At 45.0% G+C, this 15,033-nt stretch overlaps 1 protein-coding gene and 1 non-coding gene across 3 annotated transcripts in view; both read right to left on the reverse strand.

Moving 5' to 3' along the window:
- Gpatch1 (G-patch domain containing 1) overlaps window positions 1-15,033 on the reverse strand; it is a 43,128-nt gene that overhangs the window by 10,491 nt on the left and 17,604 nt on the right. For both annotated transcript variants that reach the window (XM_034523702.2, XM_076932185.1), the window contains exons 9-16: window positions 12,723-12,802; window positions 9,814-10,018; window positions 8,042-8,338; window positions 6,432-6,610; window positions 4,736-4,863; window positions 2,574-2,710; window positions 2,055-2,218; window positions 424-637 (exon numbers count right to left, since the gene is read on the reverse strand). In XM_034523702.2, coding sequence (XP_034379593.1) covers window positions 424-637; window positions 2,055-2,218; window positions 2,574-2,710; window positions 4,736-4,863; window positions 6,432-6,610; window positions 8,042-8,338; window positions 9,814-10,018; window positions 12,723-12,802 — 1,404 coding nt within the window. The remainder of the gene's footprint in view (window positions 1-423; window positions 638-2,054; window positions 2,219-2,573; window positions 2,711-4,735; window positions 4,864-6,431; window positions 6,611-8,041; window positions 8,339-9,813; window positions 10,019-12,722; window positions 12,803-15,033) is intronic.
- LOC117702089 (U6 spliceosomal RNA) lies at window positions 12,325-12,430 on the reverse strand. Its single transcript, XR_004605972.1, has one exon. It is a non-coding gene; the product is annotated as a U6 spliceosomal RNA (small nuclear RNA).

Raw genomic sequence — 15,033 nt, forward strand, 5'->3', positions numbered from 1 at the left:
GGAGGCACAACACTTAAGGCTGATCTCTGGATCCACTGTGCATGCACACATGTAATATATATCTGAACATACTAACATATACATGCACGCACACATAAACACACACGTGTGTGTGAATATGTGTGTGTATGTGTGCATGTATATATGTGTGTATGTGTGTGTGTATGCATGTGTATGAATATGATAAGATACTATTAACTGTCAATTGTCCTAGCTGAAGGCTGCAAAGCCAAATGTCGTACCTGCTTATAGTCCTAGGAGATAGAGTCTGGGAGGTGGAGAAAGGATCAGAGGTTGCAGGCCAGCCTTAGGAAGGCCAAGGTCAGACTGAGCTTCCTGAGAGCCTGTCACAGTACAGCCAAAAAGACTGCACCTTAAACACCGTCAGTTCTCTTAGCACCCAAGTCAGGGAGGTGGCCTTACCGTGGATCACAGAGGTTTCCCCCACGGCAGCCTCCTGGGAACTTTTAAGGCTGGTCTCCTCTGTGTGCTCTTGACTGTCCTCACTGTCATCTTGCTCCTCCTCTGAAGACGAGGACTTTTCATCAGAGGAACTGGCAAAGATGGCCTTGAATAAATCCATGGAAGGGCGGCTGTCTTCCCCACCCATCTGTGCATCCACAGCTTTGTCTACAGTCTGCATTAACAGAGAAACAAGAGTCAGGGAGGAAGGGACTTGATGCTTTGAAACACACATGTCCACATGAACAAATAGTTATGATTGGACTTGGGAAGATGGACAGACAGCTGAGTGGTTAAAAGCACTGGCTGCTCTTCTAGAGGACCCGGGTTTGATTCCCAGCACCCATGTGGGAGTTTACATCCATCTGTAACTCCAGCTCCAGGGATCAGCAGGTCCCACATGCGCAGATGTGCATGTGAGTAAAATACTCATCCACATTTTAAAAATATGGTTTGGGATATCCCCCAGCACTTTCTAACCAAGTGTGTAGTGTTTTCCCTCTATGGGATTCTTCTAGAATGTGCTCAAGAAGCACAAGCATCTGAGACCATTTCTGGAGTCTGGGAGCATGAAGTTGGAGAACTGTAAGATCCAGGGAGCTGGGCCAATACCCCGACACAAACAAAACTCATTTTCTGTATTCACTAGCAGAATGAAAATAACACAGCAAAGAGTTTATTAACTTGAAAACAGTTCAACAAAAATGCACCACTTTGAACTACAGAGAGAAAAAGAGGGAGATTAACAAAATTAGAAACTTGTGGGATATTACCAAAAGGTCTTAGAGAATCCCAGGACCACCACGGTTTGACTGTGAAACACTCCCTATGTTGTTCAATGCTAGCATGTGCAAGGCCCTGTGTTTGCTCCTAGCATGTGCAAGGCCCTGTGGTATTTGATCATTCCAAATGGTGGAAGGAGAGAACCCATTCTCATAGGTTGTCCTCTGACTACATATGTGCAAATGCCAACTAAACAAAGTAAGAGAACCCAGGGGATATTATCTCCACAAAAGGGAACACTTACCATCTAGAAGGGAATTCTTATTTATCATCATATGAATACAGTGGGTTGGGGTCCAATGTTTTGCACTAAGTGAGAGCTGCTTTAGATAGAAGAGCGTAGACTTTTCTCACATACAGCTACAGTTGTGTTGTGGGTCTGTCTAATGGGCACCAGCCAGGTAGAACCCACAGACCAAATCTATCTACTGTTGGTTTCCATAAGTAAAGATGTTCTGGAAAAATGTGTGCTCTGTTATTCACACACAAGCCTATGGTCTCCTATATACTCACTGTACACTGAGGGAACAGCAGAGGCTGTCGTGCTCATTCAGGCACACACTCACACCTGGACACACACACAGACACATGAGCACACACACTTGCACACAGGCACACGTACATGCACAAGGGCACACACATGCACACACACACTTGTACACATACACATGAGTACACACGCATACACACAGGCACACATACTAGAACACGTGCACATGGGCACACACCCACCCACTACTGAACAGAGCATGCATCACACAGAGAAGGGCCTGGGCCAGTTTCCAGCACAGACAGCAGAGCCTCCATACCAAGTCTGGGAGTGGCTCAGGGGCCTGTTCCTCTTTGTTTCCTAAGGCACTGGATTCTTGTTTTGGAGGTCCAACTTTTGATCTAGCTTGACTTAAAAACTCGCTAATGGAATCCTCTTTCTTCTCCTGTTTGGATGTGTCCCATCGTGAGGGCTTCCTGGATTCTGAAAGGCAGGAAACCGACAGAACACTGGAATTAGTGAACAGAAGGCAAATTCAAGACTGACCTTTTATTTGCTCAGAACCTCAAGCTACCTTGCATGGGCCAGGCACACTGTACAGAGTACTGGGTATAACGGCAGGTGCAGACAGACCCAAGCCCAAAGCTTAAACTCCTGGATTGCTCTGCCTGGTGGGCGCTGCTGTACAGGTACAAGCAATTCTTAACAGAGAAAGTCTACACTGTGCTCACACTTAGGGCTGGTCCACTCCTTACTCCCCCTTCCAGCCAGTGAGGGATTGAGACCCAAGTCAGGTTCCATAGGGGTCAGGACTTAGGTCCCAAGGAGTTCTACTCACTGTCTGGACCCCGTTGCTGCGGGGCTTTTTCACTTGGTACTGGAGATGCGGGCAGAGGGGCAGGCTCTGGGAGCGTCAAGAAGTTGAAGACTGAGTATTTATCCCTCTTCACTCTAGGTAAGCCAACTAAAGTTGAGCTAGGGTAGCAGGTAAAAAGGAAAAAAGATGGTGTTTTAATAACAACAGCTAGGATGAAACCCATGTCCTGTGAGACTTGCTTTCTTGCATCGGTTCTCTGACTAGGCCACAGAGGCTCAAGACATTTCTACTTCTCAAAGCAGTTCAGGAAGGCAGAATGCCTGACTTCAGAACCCTTGAGTTATTTCTATTAGAGTACTGATTGCCGATCATGGGGGTGCACATCTTTTATCCCAGCACACAGGAGGCAGAGGCAGATGGATCTCTGAGAGTTCAAGGCCAGCATGGTCTACACAGGGAGTTCTAGGCCAGGTAAGGATACTCAGTGAGACTTTGTCTTTAAAAAGAAGAGGAAGAGGAGGAGGAGGAGAAGAGGAAGATGAGGAAGAAGAAAAAGAAGAGGAAGAGGAGGAGGAGAAGAAAAGAGGAAGAGGAGGAGGAAGAAGACAACGAAGAAGAAGAAGAGGAAGAGGAAGAGGAAGAAGAAGAAGAAGAGGAGGAAGAGGAGGAAGAGGAGGAGAAGGAGGAAGAGGAGGAGGAGGAAGAGAATGAAGAAGAGGAGGAGGAGGAAGAGGAGGAGGAAGAAGAAAGGCTAAAACTTTTAACTTCAAAAAAATGGCTTTACACTAATGGAAAGTTCTATAGCTAAAAACATAATTATATTTTCCAGTATATGCTTTCTGGGAATATTTTTAATCCAATAAAAAGATGCTAAACTTGTGGTTTTTAACTGATTTCGTTCAGTTTATGGTCAAAAGGTAAGAAGAGGACATCAGAACCCCTGGAACTGGAATTATAGACAGTTGTGAGCTGCCATGTAGGTACTGGGACCTAAACCTGGTCTTCTGTAAGAACAGTCAGTGCTCTAAACCACTGAGTTATCTCTGACATTTTATAAAGAGAATTTAAAAACAAAGCATTAGGCTAAGGAGGGAGCCCAGGGGCAGAGAGCTTATTAACTAGCATGTGCAAGACCCTGTGATATTTGATCCTAGTGTATGCAGGGTTCTGTGTTTGATCTTAGTGTGTACAAGGCCCTCCGGTATCCGATCCTAGCACGTGGAAGGCCCTGTGTTTGATCCTAGCATGTTCCCAAACACACATGAGAGGAAAAGAAACACAAATTTTATTGTTACTTGACATAGGGTCTCTCTCTCCCTTATGTATCCCCAGCTGTCCTGGAATTCCCTCTGTAGACCAGGCTGATCTCAGTCTCTCAGAGATCCTCTTGCCTCTCCCTCGAAAATGCTAGGATCAAAGGTGGGCACCACCATACTAGCTGTAAGTAACATGTTTCAAATAAAATGTATGAGCAGCATTAAAAAGATACCACACAAAGTCATTAAGACATGGAATAAAGTTTACCTGTATTTGTATTTTAGCAATGAATTAACAGGTTGCAATATGGTTTAAATACATGTGACAACACAGACTTATGAACACAGTCACATGAATCACAGTTAAGGGGACAGGGGTGGCTAGAGAGACGGCTCAGTAGTTAAGAGTGCTTACTGCTCTTTCAGAGGACTGGGTTGGGTTCCCAGCACCCATGTCACGTGTCTCACAACCACTTGTCATTGCATCTGATGCCCTCTGTTGTCCACCTTGAGTCCTCATATATGCATAGTTACATACACATGAACAAAAATACAAATAAACAAACAAACAGAAGTTAAAGTAAATGTGCAAACTGGCAGCTCCCAATAGTTAGAAGTTAAGTTCCTCTTGGAAAGGGGACCACAAGCACATAATATGAACTCTAACGGGGCTGGAAAAATGGCTCCATGCTTAAGAGCACTTGCTGCTCTCACAGAGGACCCAGGTTCAGTTCCCAGCACCCATGCGGTAGCTGTAACTCCAGTTCCAGGGGCTCTGATGCCCTCTTCTAAGCCCTAAGGGTAGCAGGAAAACACATACTGCATAGACATACATGCAGGCAAAACCACATAAAATAAATCTAACAATTTTTTTCTCTTAAATGACCTTTCATGGAGTGGGTAGAAAGACAGGCTAACCCAACTTACCCTGGATAAGGGTCAGGGACATTAAACCTCTTACACAGAAGCTTGTCCGGGTGCCACTCAAACGTGTCTCGGGTAAGTTTCCCAAACATCTTCATCTTCACAGCTGACTGCTTGTCACTGACATCATTCTAGGAAGAGACAGACATTCTGTCTAATGGAGTCAGAGAACTGACCTGACTAGTGTTCCAAGTTAGAAATATCAAGCTTTAGGTTGGAGAGATGGTTCAGCAGTTGACATGGCACACTGCTCTTGCAGAGGACCCGATTCTATTCCCAACAGCCAAATCCAGCAGCTCACAACCGCCTGTCACTCCAGCTCCAGAGGATCCAAGCCCTCATCTGGACTTGATGGGACATGCAAATACTCACATGTACATGCACACATACATGAAGTGTTTTGTTTTGTGTGTGTGTGTGTGTGTGTGTGTGTGTGTGTGATTTTCAAGACAGGTTTCTCTGTGTAGCCCTGGCTGTATAGGAACTTGCTCTGTAGACCAGGCTGGCCTCAAACTCAGAGATCCACCTGCCTCTGCCTCCTCAGTGCTGCGATTAAACACATGTACCATCACCACCAGAAAAAAGAATTTTTAAAAATCAATAAAAAAAAATCTTAAAATAAATATCAGGAGACAAAGACAGGTGGATCTCTATGAGTATTAAGTAGCCTTGCCTACAAAGCAAATTCTAAACTAGCCTGGCCTGAATACCAAGACCACATCTCAAAAAAAAAAAAGAAAAGAAAAGAAAAGAAAAAGGTCAGGGCTGGAGAGACCTCTCAGCAGTTAGAGCACTAGCTGCTCTTCCAGAGGGCCCAGGTTTGATTCCCAGCACCAGGGTGGCTCAGCTATCTATAACTCCAGTTCCTGGGAGTTTAACACTGTCTTCTGGCTTCTGAGGGGACCACACATGGATGTGGTACACAGAAATACATGAAGGCAAAACACTCATACATATGAAATAAAAGTAAGTATGTATTTTTTAAATGCCAAGCTTCATTCCCTGTACTTCCATCAAAAAACAAACAAACAAGCACTGGTCTTAAAATATCAAAGAGTCTGGATTATTACACTGTTTACATCTTATAAGCTAGACATCAAATGATTCCTTACTCGACTATGCTATGTGGATTTTGATCTTTTCACTGATATTTAGGTGCGTGGTGAAATCACCAGGAGGAGCTGCAGGGATGACTCAGTCAGAAGTGCTTGCCACAAAAGCATGAGGGCCTGAGTTCATATCCCCTGAACCTGCATCAAGGCTGGTGCAAGAGCAGGTGTCCAGAATCCATCAGTGGAGAAGAGGAGACAAGTGGATCCCTGAAGCTCACTGGCTAGCCCACCTTGCTGAATCCATGAGTTCAGTGAGAGACCCTGTCTCAAAAAAGTAAGGGGCTGGAGAGATGGCTCAGCAGTTAAGAGCACCAGCTGCTCTTCCAGAGAACCTGGGTTCCAGCACCCACATGGCAGCTCACAACTGTCTGTAACTCACATGTACCTGGACACCGTGCACACGTCCACATAAATACACAGATACAAACAAACAAACAAACAAAAATCTGACCAGAGCTTGGGAGTGTTGCCTAGTGGTTAGACCATGTACATACTAACACTGTGTGAAAGCCTGGATTCAACTCAATTTCTACAACTGCAAAAACACAAAATGAAGTTCACCAGGCAGGCACATGATGGCGACAGACCTCTTGGTCTCGAGGAACTTCAACCTGATCCGAATCATCTTCCTCCTTGGCATGAGTGAACCTGGAGGACAGGGTGGAGTTGGAAGACACGTAGAGCTGGGCTGCCCGGGCAAACTCTTCCCGCTCTCGGCTTCGCTCCCACTCAGTCATGCTGGGGTCAAGGCATCGTTCCAGAGCATCTGTAGGGCAGGGAACAAGGCACTGTCTTACTCCAAGGAGAGCATGGTGCTTGAGGGAGAGCACCAAATGGACACCATGGACTATGCTTCCTCAGAGGCCAGATGTCCAGACCCTTGTACTTATGGGGGTGGAGGGGGGGCCCACTGGGTGCTACTCCAGGCAGTATCACTCTTGCCTTCATAAGATGCTTCTTTTTTTTGTCTAAGATTTATTTTGCTCTCTGTATAAATGTTTTGTCTGCAAGCATGTTTGTACACCATGTATGTATGGCTGTTGGATCCCCCGGGAACTGGGCTTATGGATGGTGGTGAGCTGCCATGTGGGTGCTGGGAATCAAATCTAGGTCCTCTGCAAGGGCACCAAGTATTCTTAACAACTGACCTGTCTGTTCAGCCCCAATTCACCAAGATGCTCTTTATTGAATTCTACTTACTACATGGTACAAGAGAAAGCTCTGGAAGGCTGGTACATGGCTAACCCTTAGATGCAAGGGCATTGCTGGGACACACAGATGTTAGTTAATCCAACCACCTACTGCCATGTGCTAGGGAGGAGACTCTCTCTACCCTTTTTCTTTGTGGCTGTATTTTGCTACTTGGTTGGTTTTCTTCTACTCTTCTCCACCTCTTTTCTCCCACACTTTCAACCTCCTAACACTAGGTAGGAGAGAAAAAGGGATAGAGGGGAAAGGAAAGAGATCCCTGGATAAAGTCAGGCGTCAGAAAGGGGGCAATATTATTAGACTACTTCTTGCTGATTAGGGGCTTCATGCTCGTCGGGACAAGCTTTATCTTCACCATCAGGACATCTAATTTCTTCTCCTTACTTCTTCTTTGTGCATGACTCCTTAGCAAACCATGACCAACAACAACCAACAAACCACCTATCAGGGCCCTGGCATTTACATACCCTCTGAAAGTCTATAGAATTCCAAACGTCACACAGTAGCAGAAACTATCTGCAGCTGGTAAAAATCACGCCTCTGCTAGAGCATGAGGCAAATCACAATCAGCTGCTGTGCACAATCTGAAGCAGCCCCATATCCCACACCAGGGATTAAAATGAAAACACATCCCCATAATATATGTTTTTTTTTTTTTTTCAAAGAAACTAAAACTCCAAAATTATCACAACTTTTGTGTGATTTTTTTGTTTTGTTTTGCTTTTTAGTTTTGAAATAAGGACTTGCTACACAGCCAGGGCTGGCCTCAAACTCTTGCTACCACTGCCTCAGCCACCCTGTGCTGGAATTATAGGCCCTAACTCTATTTCTACTATGTATCTGCTTTTTTAGATTGAGGGCCTGAAACCTTTGCACTGTTTATACCAAGTGGAGCAAAACTAATGACAGACCGGGATGGCTTGCCTTACAGTCTGTGATGGGGGAAGGGACACAGAGAGGCTGCCAACACTGCCAGGCCAGCACCCACCTTTCTGACCCTTCTTCATGTGTACTAAGAACTCTTCATATCGTCTCTGCTTTTCTGGATCTTTGGCAAAAGGCTTGAAGTTGCTGGCTCTGGTGGTGACTGTCCCACCGCCCAGGGCCAGGTGCCATGAGCTGTGTCCGAGGTCTGGTGTAGAGGCCTGCGATCTGCTGCTTGAAGCACTCTGGGCCAGACTCCTGGCCTTGGCTTGAGCGGCTTTCAGGTCAGTTGCCTGCTTCACTTCTTTAATTCTTTCTTTGTCTTTTTGAGACAGAAACTCCAACACTGAAGTGGCTGACCCTAAATAAAAACAGTAACGAGATGAAAAACAGCTTTACCTTTCCTGTACACACAGTCACTACTAAAAATGTACATAATCACAGATGAGTGTTTATGTTACTGATTTATCAATATCTGTATGTCCTCTGAACTGCATATTTACATAATTGGCCACGGGTACAACTCGAGGAAGTACAAATGCCTGGAGTATGTAAAGCCTTGTGCTCCATGCCCAGGATGAGGACTCTGAACCACAGGCGGCTATGGTCATGGCTTCCACAGTCCTCCCACTGAGCACTCCGTATCACACAAGCTCACTGGCAGCAACTGCATAGCAGGCAGTGGCCCAGGGACTGGGGGACAATGCAGGTAAGGTCCCTCCTCTCACTACAGACAGGAAGGAAGCCAAGAGCAATATCAGAGCACTGCTTTGCAAAAGCAGCAATGATTCATGCCTATAATCCTGGTTTATCTGGGAGGCCGAGCAGGATTATCATGAGGTCAAGGCCAGCCTGGGATATAGACTAAGGTCTTGTCTCAATAAACAAACTAACAAATAAATAAAATTAAAAGGCTAGTAAGACGGCTCAGTGGGTCAAAGCTCCTGCCACTAAGCCTGATGACCTGAGTTCAATCTCTAGGACCCACAAAGTGGAAGGAGAGACCAATGCCTACAAGTTGTCCTCTGATTCTCAGACAGGCAGTGCAGTTTATACATGTACACACTACACACACACACACACACACACACCACATACACACACAGCATAAAAGGCATTTTTAAGGAAGTGAGGGTATGTGGTGTGGTGGTGCATGCCTATAACCCCAACTTAAGAGGCTGATGGAACAAAATAATGAGTCTAGGCTAGTGGGGAGTCAACATAGTGAGACTCCACTCAAAAACAAGAACAAAAGAGGGAGGCCAGGTGTGATGGCACAGGCCTTTAATCCTAGCACTTAGGAGGCAGAAGCAAGAGTATTTCTGTGAGTTTAAAGCTAGCCTGGTCTACACAGCAAGCTTCAGGACAACAAAGACTACATAGAGAGACTCTGTCTCAAAGAAAGAGGGGGTGGGGGAAGGAAGGGAAGGAAGGAGGGAGGAAGGAAGGAGCAGGGCTAGCGAGATGGCTCAGTAGGTACCACTCCTGTAGACACCTGATGTGCACGTCAGGCAGCTTACAACCACCTATAGCTTCAGGAATACAACACCCTTTTCTGGTCTCCACCTACACCAGCATGAACGTGCATACACACACACACACACACACACACACACACACACACACACACACCTTTATACATGTAAATAAAAAAGAATGGGGGAGGGGCACAAAGAACAACTCACCAAGTCATAAGGAATAAGGTCTGTATACACTTTTATATGCTGTTTACAATGACACACCTCTTAGGGTTCCCCATCAGTTGGAAACCATGGCTCCCCATTTGAGTTCGATTATGTTAACCATAACAAGTCCAGTCTCCTCCATCACACGTACCTTGAACAGGCATCTCCCCTAGCAACTCCCCCCTCTTGGAGGCATTGAGTTGATGCCTACTGTGTGTCTCCATGTCCTGCCCTACTTTCCCAGATGACTCCGATAACACCTGAAGTAAGTGAGCATTCTCAGATGTTGCAGCGACCACAGGTCTGAAATAATGCACTGGTCGGTAGTCTCTGGGCAGTTGAGGTGGTAGATAAATCTTAACAAAACACAGACGAAATAAAGGTCAGAAAGTCTGGGCTACAAGATCACACAGACTTAAGAAAGCAAGCCATGGTTTCAGTGTTATGAGCCATACCCAGCTCTGTCTTACTTCTGAGGTGGCCAGCACTGGGATAGTGTGGCCCCTGAGGGAAACCAGAACCATGGTCCCAATGGCCTCACACTGCAGACAACACCAATGCTCACATGCATGTTTCCCATGATGAAAGCACTGAATGTAAGAAGACATGGCACCAGGTCCTGCCCCACATGTGGACCCAACCCACTGCAAAACCAGTCACAGATGTTTGTTCAAGACTGAAAAAAAAACAAACAGACTTAAAATTAGGTAGTTTTAAATAGAAAACTCTTTGTTCAGGCTACAGTTCATGTCCAAAGAGAAACATCAGACTTTCATTTTTTTTAATTCATTTTCATTTTGTTTGTGAATATCTATGCCTGTTGTGTAAGTGCATGTGCACATGTGTGGAGGTGCCTGCAGAGGCCAGATATGAAGACATGAACATTTTGGGGCTGGAGTTACAGGTATCTGTGTACTGGGATCCAAACCCCCTCTCAATATTAAACAGCAAGTGCTCTTAACCACTGAGCCATCTGTCCGGCTCCTGCCCCAACTTTTTTTTTTTTTTTTTTTGGTATGTGAGTACACTGTAGCTGTCAGACACACCAGAAGAGAGCATTGGATCCCTATTACAGATGGTTGTGAGCCACCATACTGTCGCTGGGAACTGAACTCTGAACTCGGAACCTTTGGAAGAGCAGTCAGTGCTCTTAGTCACTGAGTCATCTCTCCAGCCCCACAACTCACTTCTTAATTCAAAGTATTGTTTAATTCAGACCCTAAGTAGAGCTGAGGATGAGGTTGTTACAATATTTGCAGAATAGTCACAAGACCCTGGGATTAAGTCTCAGCAACCACCCAACAACCACAACAAAATAACAAAGACAGGCTAGGGTGTAGCTCAGTGGTAAAGTCTGTGCCTAGCATACACGAGGTCCTAGATCAAACCTCAGCATGAAAGAGGGAGAGAGGAGAGAGAGGCTGACAACATGGAAACTTATATCTATCTGTGAAATTTCTGGATTTATAACTCTGAAGACATTAATGACAGCAGAACAGAAAAGTTAAAAGGAAAGTGGGGTCCTGTTGTTTCTTTGGGGGCTGACAAACCTTGCACACAATGAACAGTCTCTGTTACTGAGCGACATCCCCAGTCTAAGCATTAGACTTCTTTTGGAAACAGAATTACACTGGGTAGCTCTGGCTGTCCTGAAACTCAACTCTAGAGACCAGGCTGGATTCACACTCAGGGGATCAGCCTGGCTCCGCCTTCTGAGTGCTGGCATTAAAGGCTGCACCATGTACCCAGTCATTAGGTATTTTAAGTACCTACTGAAGGGTCCACTTGAGTGTAACAAGCAAAGATTAACCATTGTTTGCACATTGACTTCTAGAATTAGAAGTTTCCTGAAAAGTGGGAACTAAGTCAACCCTGAACATCCAGTGAAGCACTCAGTCCCAGGTGCACACTGGCCTGAGAACTTTCCACCACATCCATGTCTGTATCCTGTTGTTACTGGCAGAATTAGGAGTTTGCAGTTCCCTGGACACAGTGGAATTACTCCTGCCAGGAAACCATCTTTGCGTTTACTTACATATGATAAGTAAGCACTTTCCCCTGAGCAGTATTCCCAAAACATCAAATTAGTCTAAAAGTAAGAGAACTGCCCTCTAACAAGATGCAAGAGTTTGGGGGTTCTGTGTGGTGCTGGGAATTTAACCACTGGGCCACATTACTGGCCTCTTTCAATGGAAATGTCTTGTTTGTTTGTTTGTTTGTTTGTTTGTTTGTTTTTAATGTGTATGGGCATCTTGCCTGTATGTACATCTGTGCACTACCACATGTATATCTGGTGCCAGAAGAAGCCAAAAGGGGGTGTTGGATCCCCTGGAACTGGAGTTAGAGACAGTTGTGAGCTGCCATGTGGGTGCTGGGAATCAAACCTGGGTCCTTTGGAAGAGCAACTGGTTCTCTTAACTGCTCAACCATCTCTCCAGCCCTCACCTTCTATTTTCCAAGACAGAGTCTTTCCCTGGCATGGAACTTGTCAAGGAGGCTCTACTGCTAGCCAGTGAGCCTCTGGAACCTTCCATGTACAATGACAATTACAATAACCACTGCGCCAGCTTTTTTGATATGGGTTTGGGAATTGAATTCATGTCTTGAGCACTTTATTGGCTGAGCTATCTATGTAAAGCTCCCTCCCCCCCCTTTTTTTTTTCAAAATATGGAACGCTTCATGAATTTGTATGTTATCCTTGCGCAGGGGCCATGCTAACTTCTCTGTATCGTTCCAATTTTAGTATATGTGCTGCCGAAGCGAGCACACTTTCCCCTTTTTGAAATAAGGTCTTAGTCAGTTTCCCAGGCTGCCGCAGAATATGATTCTCCTGCCTCAGTTTTCCAAGTGCTAGGATTACAGAGCTGTCCCATCTCACCCAGCTTTCTTCTAAAAATGTTAACACAGCAGTATGCATAGAGGAATACCAGATGTCCATAAGTGCATTGATATCGCTCAATTAATTAAGGATATTATAAATATTAAAGAACATATAAATATTAAAATGACGCGATAAGCACCAAACAAGCAAAATAATTTTAATGGAAAGGTTTTCTTACTTTCTTTGAAGATAAAGGTTTAGAAGCCAAGGAAAATCCTTCCAAAATTTTGCCAACATATCGAAGATCTCTCTCGGGTTCTACAAAATGACATCACTGATTAATTCCAGAAGCTGAGATGATTAAGTGAGACAAGAGGCTTCTTATTTTCTAGAGCATAAACAGCACCCTGGGTGAGGGCGCTGGGAAGGAGCATTTGGGGACTGAGAGGAATTCAAACTCTCACCCCTTTGTTGACACAGTGAGGCTCAGCCCAAACTGCCCTCCACTGCCCGGTCACCCAGACAGCTCAGACAGCTGCCTCGGCCTCCCAAGACAAGCACTCAGCATTGTCTTCAAAGCAAGGACCTCAGCAAAACAGCCTCTGCACAGGCCACCACCATGATGTGTCACCTCATCAGGAGCCCAAAGACTCTGACTAGAAACATCTAAAACCCTGATCTAAAATGACTCCATAAAGCTGTCCTCTCCCTCCCCACCAAAGCAACCTCGGGTGGCTATTATTTGGAGTGAAAGTTCTCAAGAAAAGTCAGCTAGAGTGTCAAAAGAAAGATCCTAACTGCAAGGGTCATTTCTCACACAGTGCCCCAGGGTGGCTGTGTCCCAGTTTCCTTAGCAACAGCCCAAATAAGGCTCCTAGGCAACACAACCAGGTCAGCTGTGAACTCGCCCTAGGACGAACTGTTGCTGCAAAGGAAATGCTAACAGTAGGTAGATAAGACCACAGACTAAGGAGACAGAGTGACGACGCCCTCTGACTTCATCAGGGGATGGTCCTCTGCCTGCAGACGCCAAGCCTGTGACAAAGGCCCTGAGATTTGAAAAAAGACTTTCTGCAGAGTGGGTACGCAGAAGATTCATTCCAGACTCATTAATTGCTGGAAGAAAAAAAAAAATCTCAAAGTCAGTTGCAGAAACGGATGAAATGATACATTCACTCAGTCAGAAGAAAATACGTGCAGTGAATACGTGCAAATTAAAAAGGGGACAAAATATCCCAAACTCATCAGCAGAACAAAGGCACTATATTCAGGAAAAGTGAAAGATTTGTCTCAGAAAGAAAGCAGAGTAGAGTATATGTTATTGCAAACTACCAACTACTATAAGATGTTAAGAATTTAGTTAACTTAAATATTGGTTACTGATATAATTAAGATAACTATAATTGATTTCATTCTATTAGTGTCTAGAGTCACTCAATTAGTAATTAGTACATTACATTATTATATAATTAACATGTAACATATTGTTGATGGCATCAATACACTAGCTATGTAACAGGCAATAACATTTCTAATTTATAATATGTGAAATTGTATATCATTTGGGCACAGGGTGGGAGTTACTGTGACAGAATCCAGGGCACTGTGCTGACTGACTGCATTTAGACAGCCCCATTCTCCACCCTGTCTATTTCCCTGCACCATTTCTAGAAATCAAGACTAGAATGAAAGTTTAACCAAGGGATCTGAATCACCACAGACTCTGTCTGAAGATTTAAGTTATGTTGAAAAACTCCAATATTTATAATAATCACATTTGTAATTTCAGCACCTGGGAGGTAGAAGCAGACAGAGCACAACTTTGAGACCAGCCTGGGCTCTACAGTTAAACCTTAACTAAAAAAAAAAAAAAAAAAAAAAGGTCAGGTGAGCAAGCATGTCTGACTGCAGACAAGAGCCTGCTGAGGCCTCGGGGTGGGGGTGGGGGCAGGTTAGCTGAGCCCTGTTGTGCTACAGACTGTTGTTGGCACTGTCACTTGTCCTCAAACCTGGTCTTCTGGCCTGCTGTTTAAATTGGCTGAATCTTCCAGTTCCCTGAACTCTGAGTCCTCACTGCTGTCTGACCACAACATGGCACCAGGCCACACAGTCACTCCTCTCCTGGCCCCAAGCCTCTCCAGCTCCCTAGTTCATCCCATCTTCACTGCTGGCTTTCCCTGTGACTTAAACCCCATTTCTTTCTTATGTCCTATACACTGCAAGGCAGGCCTCAAACTCAGCAATCCTGCCTCAGCTTTCCAAGTGCTAGAGTTATAAGAATGAGCCACTATATTATCTCCTGTTGTTTCTCACCTTGCATATTTTTTGGTTATCTCTTTTTGTTTGATGTTTATAGGTATTTTGCCTAAATGTATGTATGTGTACCATGTATATGCCTGAGGCCTGTAAAGGCCAGAAGGGAGTATGAAATGCCCTGGAACTGGATTTACAGATGGCTGTGAGCCACCGTGTAGGTGCCGGGAACCAAACCCAGGTCCTTGCAAGAGCATCCAGTGCCCCTAACCACTGAACCATCTCTCAGCCCCACA

This window comes from Arvicanthis niloticus, chromosome 1 (assembly GCF_011762505.2).
Source record: "Arvicanthis niloticus isolate mArvNil1 chromosome 1, mArvNil1.pat.X, whole genome shotgun sequence".
Taxonomy (NCBI): domain Eukaryota; kingdom Metazoa; phylum Chordata; class Mammalia; order Rodentia; family Muridae; genus Arvicanthis; species Arvicanthis niloticus.